At 47.0% G+C, this 6,395-nt stretch overlaps 1 protein-coding gene across 2 annotated transcripts in view; it reads left to right on the top strand.

Annotated features, from left to right (window-relative positions):
• TBXT (T-box transcription factor T) overlaps positions 1–4,531 on the top strand; it is an 8,368-nt gene extending 3,837 nt beyond the window's left edge. The window contains exons 6-8 of one of the 2 annotated variants that reach the window (XM_007445906.1): positions 1,014–1,187; positions 2,232–2,361; positions 4,258–4,531. In XM_007445906.1, coding sequence (XP_007445968.1) covers positions 1,014–1,187; positions 2,232–2,361; positions 4,258–4,531 — 578 coding nt within the window. The remainder of the gene's footprint in view (positions 1–1,013; positions 1,188–2,231; positions 2,362–4,257) is intronic. The other variant, XM_007445907.1, reaches the window with a different exon arrangement.
• The last annotated feature ends 1,864 nt before the right edge of the window (positions 4,532–6,395 follow it).

Genomic DNA, 6,395 nt, shown 5'->3' with positions numbered 1-6,395 from the left:
CTCCCCCCCCCTTCCTTTCTTCCTTTGTCCTTCCCTCCTTCTCATCTTATGGACTAATTTAACAAACAGCTCTCCTAAGTGGCTCATGGGTTGCCGCATCATAGAGCAGAATATGAACAACTGCTTTGGCAAGTGATGGAGCCCAAACTTTGTGGCCACATCTGGACCTTCCCCTCATTTGAATGTTGTCTGAAGAATTGTTTGTAGTTTGGGAATTGGAGCCAGAGTTGTCATCCTCCTAGTGGTTGTTTTTCTGATTTCTTTCTTAAAGTTAAAAAAGAGATGGAGAAGAAATTGGAGTTTTAAAGGAGGGCAGGGCAATGTTGGAACAATTTTCTGATGGATGTGTAAGGCGGGGAGAGTGTGGGCCTAAAGAAAGGTGAGCAGAACCTGGGTGCCCCTCCAGCCAGGACAGTAGCCCCTCCGTGCTACGGTGTGGGGTGGGATGAGGGGGACAAGTGCCTGCGCTGCATGGCTCGCCCTGTGTGTCCTGAATGCGCCTGGCTCTGAATCTGAATTCTGTCTTTTTTTACATTATATTCAAGCTCAGCAGTTAGGCCCTGAAAGCTAACCTGCCTGGGGGAACGGAACATCCCGTAAGAGGCTGGGAGGATTCTGGGGGCGTTTAGGAGGCTTCAGGCTTGGCTGAGGTCGGGGTCAGTCTCCCAGGGTTTCGGCTGTCCTGTGGGTTTAGAAACCTTGGCCAGCCTGAGGCATCTGAAGACTCCGCTGGGTCCTCGGTGTTCACGAATCCTGAGCAAAAGATCCGCCACTTCCTGGCCTCTGCCCTCCTGTCTTTTGGTAGTTTTTGTTTGTTTGTGTGTTTTGGGGGTTTTGGGGGGGCCATGCCGCTCAGCCTGTGGGATCTTAGTTCCCTGACCAGGGTGAACCTGGTCCTGGGCAGTGAGAGTTCGGAGCCCTAACCGCTGGACCTCTGGGGAATTCCCCTCCTGTCCTTTAAATAATGGAAGTGATGCAAAAGTCAGGCACTCAGCATTCTTCTCTCACAGCAGGGGGGTGGTTGATTCCTGGAACCAGCACCCTGTGTCCACCTGCCACCCCTCACCCTCAGTTTGGAGGCCCCCTCTCTCTTCCCTCCACGCACGGCTGTGAAAGGTACCCGGCCCTGAGGAACCACCGCCCAGCCCCCTACCCCAGCCCTTACGCGCATCGGAACAATTCTCCAAGTAAGTCCTGAGCAGAAGCAGGCCCGGGCTTTGGGGGTGGCTGGAAGACCTCTGGAAAGGGAAAAGCAATCTGCAGGGCTCCAGAGGGACCTTCTTTTCATGTCCCTGTTACTGCTGGCTCGACCACAGAGACGCCCAGTCCAGGGGGCCTTTGGGGCTGAATGTGACCGTTATTGCTCCAGCGTTCTTACTCCAGGACTGTGGGCCCATGTCTAGGTGCCCAGGTTTGGATATTTTATGAACCCTTCGAAAGTGATGATGTCGGGCCAGCCAGTAACTTGAGTTACTAGCTTGACTGACACACGTGTGTTTCTCCAAGTATGGTACCCGGGTCAGCAGCCCCAGTATCATCTGAAACCCCCCCAGATTTACAGAATCAGAAGCTCTAGGGGTGGGCCCAGCACTTTGTGGTTTAACAAGCCCCTAGGCGACCCTGGTGCAGGCTTGAGTCTTGTGATCAGCGGGCCAGACCATGAAGATCCCTGGACCTAATTCTTTCTAACACCATGGATGCCCAGACTTCATTTTGTCTGGCTCCAAAAGGAGGGAAAAAATGAATGAACACCATAAAACAATGAAGCAATTGAAGCTGATTTGAAATGAAAGGAGCTTATTTGGGAAGGAAATAGTTGTCCAACCAGAGGCTAGAAGATCATATTTTAAATTTTGCCTGGTTTCTAAAGCCCTTTTAATTCTTAAGAAATAATCCTTTGGAGAAAAGGCAGGTTAAAATTGCATTGATTTTATTTTTAAAGATAATTAATCCTCAATCATGTGATTGTAGGATTCCAGTTCTACAGGGCAGCTATTGATCTAATGATAAAGAAAAAGCCTGGGTACTGGAATATATTCAAATATATACATTTGACAACAAGTATTAGCTTTTGATGACCAATTTAGCAGGCTAGTGGACTGTTTTCTCTACTTAATATTGCACACATTTTGTTTTCAACATTGGGTAGCTCCAGCTATTGGTAGTATTTCAATGCATTTTGTCACTCTTGGAAGATCCCATCAGTAATGACACTTTCTTACGTCCCGTAGCCTATTCTGACAGTTCATCTGCGTGTTTGTCCATGCTCCCATCCCACGACAATTGGTCCAGCCTTGGAATGCCTGCCCACACCAGCATGCTCCCCATGAGTCCTAATGCTGGTTCTCCTACGGGCTCTAGGTAACGTATGTCTGGGGAATGATGCAAACTGTCCTGGGAGTGCCTATGACTTCATGCCATCTCATTCACTGGCCTCTATTCTGCCCTTCACTTATGGGTGTTGGGTTTTTGTTTATAACTTGACCATTTAGCCAGGTGTGTCCGGGGACCCCAGGTTACATGAATGCTGTGAGTTCCTGCTTCAGCCTGTTCTCTGGGAAGACCAGTTGCTCCCTCAGGCTGGATGGGAGCTGGGCTGTGATGCAAGGGAACCAGGAACCCTATCCTGGCTTTGCTGTTTACTAGTTCTTGTGATGGACAAGTCTCTTGAGCCTTGTTTCTTCAAGAAAAGAGCACTAAATAACCCCATCCTCAGCCTGTCTTTACAGGGTTATTGGGATCAGTAGGTGAATTTTGCAGAAATGTTTCCAGAACCTTTTTTGACAGGCGAATTTAAATTAAGGAAATAACTTTGTTGGATTTCTGTGGATATAGAATCAATGTTCTTAACGTATATTCTGGGTAACTTGTAAAGAATGATGACTATTTTCTTAACTTGAAAATTATATAGAGGGAGACTGGCTTAAAGAAATCAAGCCAGTCGGTAAATGTACTGCATTTCTTCATAGGATTATTATAATAGAGAACTAAAATAACAAAGCTAGAGGTCAGTCCACATTTTCTAATGAGGAAATGGACTCAAGGGTATTAAATGATTGGACAAGTTGGCTTACAGCAGACTGAGTCTGTAGACAAGGCATCTTGACCTCAAAAGCAACGCAGTTTCTGTGTATAGAATATCGCTATTTGCCTAAGATCTTAATTCTTTATTTTTAGGAAACAATTCCTTTAAAATAAGAATCGAATTGTCTACTGTTAAAAGTAAAGCAAGCAATACATAATCAGCAGGCTCTTCCAGGGCTCTGAAGGCACCTAGAAAACTGCTGTAAATTGGATGATCTGTAGGTTACAAAGGGACCACCCCCCCACCCCCCGCCCTGAGGATGTTAGAGGTTGTCAGTGTATCTTGGAGCCTTGTTTCTTTGCATCTGTAAAATGGGGATGGTAACCTACCTCACTTAACTCAGGCCTGTTTGCACGTTCAAATGCATCTGAAGTGCAGGACATGGCTTGGTGAACTGTATAGCCCACGACAGCGTACAGTCTCATGATTCATGATAAAAGGATTCTACTATAAGAGAGAGACATTTTCCTGAAACAAAATTGTAGCCTAGTGTAATGCTATTCAAGCCTGTGTTCCCAGACTGGGGGGTTTAATACCCATTTCCAATTCCTTCTTTCAGAGATGGGGAAACAGAGCCTCAGAGGTGGTCGCAGAACAAGGCTAACGTGATAAAGCTAATTAATTGGGGTTTGCTTCCGGGTCTCACTGCTGGTGCACTTCTTTCTGCCGTGGGTCAGGCTAACTAACACGTGCTGAGATGTGCTGCCCGTACAGCAGCCACTGGATGCTCACCCTCCACCACTCGGTGTTTGAGAAGCGTGTCATCTCCCTCGAAGGAATCACTGCAGGGTGGGGGGGCGTGCTAGTTAACAGATACTTAAACACATCCTCTGAAACATCTGATTCAGTATATCTGAGAATTTTGGATTCTGAACATGAGCGCAAAGCTGGAGTATTTTGCTCTGCCAGGAGTTATGTCTACGTCAGCAGCCTTTTTAACTATTGATTTTGTCCTAATGATTTTGTTCATTGTTAATACATGAGACAATAACTTCTATGCACGCCAGAGTGTGGTTTAATAACACAGAGGAAGTGGTCCGTTTGAAAGAAAGCTGCCATATAACCCGCTTATCAGGAGTGGGATTTGGGGGGCTTGTTTTCCCCTCCTGCAGCTGATCTGGAGCCCCTTCCCAGGTCTCTGACTTGTGTGTTTTTCCATTTTTCCATTTCAGTCAGTACCCCAGCCTGTGGTCCGTGAGCAGCGGCACCATCACCCCCGGTGCCCAGGCGGCAGGGATATCCAACGGGCTGGGAGCCCAGTTCTTTCGAGGCTCTTCTGCCCACTCTGCCTCTCTCACCCATCCAGTCTCCGCTCCCTCCTCCTCGGGATCCCCACTGTACGAAGGGGCCTCCTCGGCCACAGATATTGCCGACAGCCAGTACGATGCCTCGGCCCAAGCCCGCCTCCTAGCCTCATGGACGCCCGTGTCACCTCCGTCCATGTGAGCCGGAGCCTGTGTCTTAAAGATGCAATGACTTTCTCGTGGCAGCAAGTCTTGGTTTGATTGGTAGGCTCATGGGGAGGGGGAAGGGAATAAGGCCTATTATCCTCACTTTAAATAAGAGGAGAATACACGTTCGTTCGAGAGTCGCACTGACACCACCTTTGTGCATCCTCGGTGGTGGCAGTGCCGTCCTGGGTCCTTGTGTGCTGCAGGTGAATTCAAGTGTGCAAGCAATGCAGTTGGCCTAACTCGCCGTGATTCACAGTGAAAATGACTTGCTAGCATGCAGAAACTTTGTTTCTCGTTCAGCACGTAGGTGACTCTGGCACATCAATATGTAAACTCCACTGGTCCTACTCTAGTGAGATAACAAGCACACTTTTAATTCTCTTCCTTGTTGCTTTCAAGTAGGCTTCAGGTCCCCTTTGTGGCAGGGGTCACAGTTGGAGCTGAGCTGTGAAAGACAGAATTAAATCATAGTTGAGGACGGCAGATTGTAGTTAAAATGGAAATGTCCAGCTCTGCCCACTAGAATGTGTTTCTTTTACGCATATGTAGCTAATCTCTTGTACTGTTAAACCTACAACTGTTTATATTTTTCTTCTGATAATGTAGCCAAAGACAATCAGCAGAAAGCATTTTCTGCAAAATAAAGGCAATGTGCAAAATTTGGTTGGTCTAGTTGTTGTTCAAACTTCTCTTTCGGAATGAGATTTTGCTGTTTGTTATAGCTGGTGGTTAAGACTGTCCTGGAGAAGCGCCTCAACCTGTTCCAGACTTTAATATTTTACCTAATCAGTTGCAGGACTGGAAGTGAAATTTGCATGTATTTATTTACTTAATGCTAAGTGCCACAAAATGCAAACAATGTTAAAAGATTTTCGAGAGGGTTAAATAGTAGGCACTGAATCATGAATATGGTAATGGCAGAATGTAGAACATACAGATGCCATAAAGATTAATATGGGATGTCTACCCCATTCAAGCAAAAATACATAAAATGAATTGACAAAATGTTATAGTTTATAAATGTAAGGTGTAGTTGCCACAGTCATTTAAACAATATGGCACTTGTAAATAAAATCTTTCCTGCAGGTAAGATTTCCCAGCAGTGAGCCAGAACCGCGCTTGTGCTGGACTGGGCCAATTTCTCCATCTAGTGGCAGAATCCTTACTTTAATCCTACTGGTTCAAGCTTGATATTCTGAACCTCTGCTTTCTAAGAGAGTGTAAACTTAGAATGTAAGTGTAAAGGGCTGTATTTTTACTGTGTGTGTGTGCCTGCTTTCCAAGTGGGACGTGCTTCTTGTAAACTATTTGCCACTTAAAGTTTTTCTGGGGTTTATTCCTACTAGGTTTTATTGCAACTCATGTAGAAATACCCCAGATCAGAAGATTTCTTGATATAAAAGTATTGGAAGAATATTTTTTAAAAAACCAGTGCCCAAGTAGGACTGGGAAGTAAACTGGCCTCAGTGGTCTGGCCCCAGGCGTAAGGTCTACTGGAGAAGGGTGAGGGGCCTTAGGGAAGGAGGTGAGGGGTGGATGGTACACGCTGCGATCCCGGGATTCTGTAGCGCAGGTGTTTCCCAGGAAGCTTGTCGGTCTCCCCCATCACCCTGACTGCTCTCTGAATGCTGGGACTATATTCCGAGGACGTTCCCCAGCCCCCGTCCCTTCCCAGGCCTTACAGAGCGCTAATGAGCAATGACTGACCTGTAGACCAAGAGGAGCCTGGGTCCACTGAGACTCGGATGCTGCAGCTTATTGAGGAGTTGTTCCCAGGAGCACCGCCGGGGGATGTGGCCCTGCCCCACGCTGGGGGCTGTGGGGAGACGGAGTCACACAGTCCTGACCCCAGGGAC

The sequence above is a fragment of the Lipotes vexillifer genome, unplaced genomic scaffold, assembly GCF_000442215.2.
Source record: "Lipotes vexillifer unplaced genomic scaffold, Lipotes_vexillifer_v1.1 scaffold459, whole genome shotgun sequence".
NCBI classification, from domain to species: domain Eukaryota; kingdom Metazoa; phylum Chordata; class Mammalia; order Artiodactyla; family Lipotidae; genus Lipotes; species Lipotes vexillifer.
This window is presented reverse-complemented; position numbering and strand designations above follow the sequence as displayed.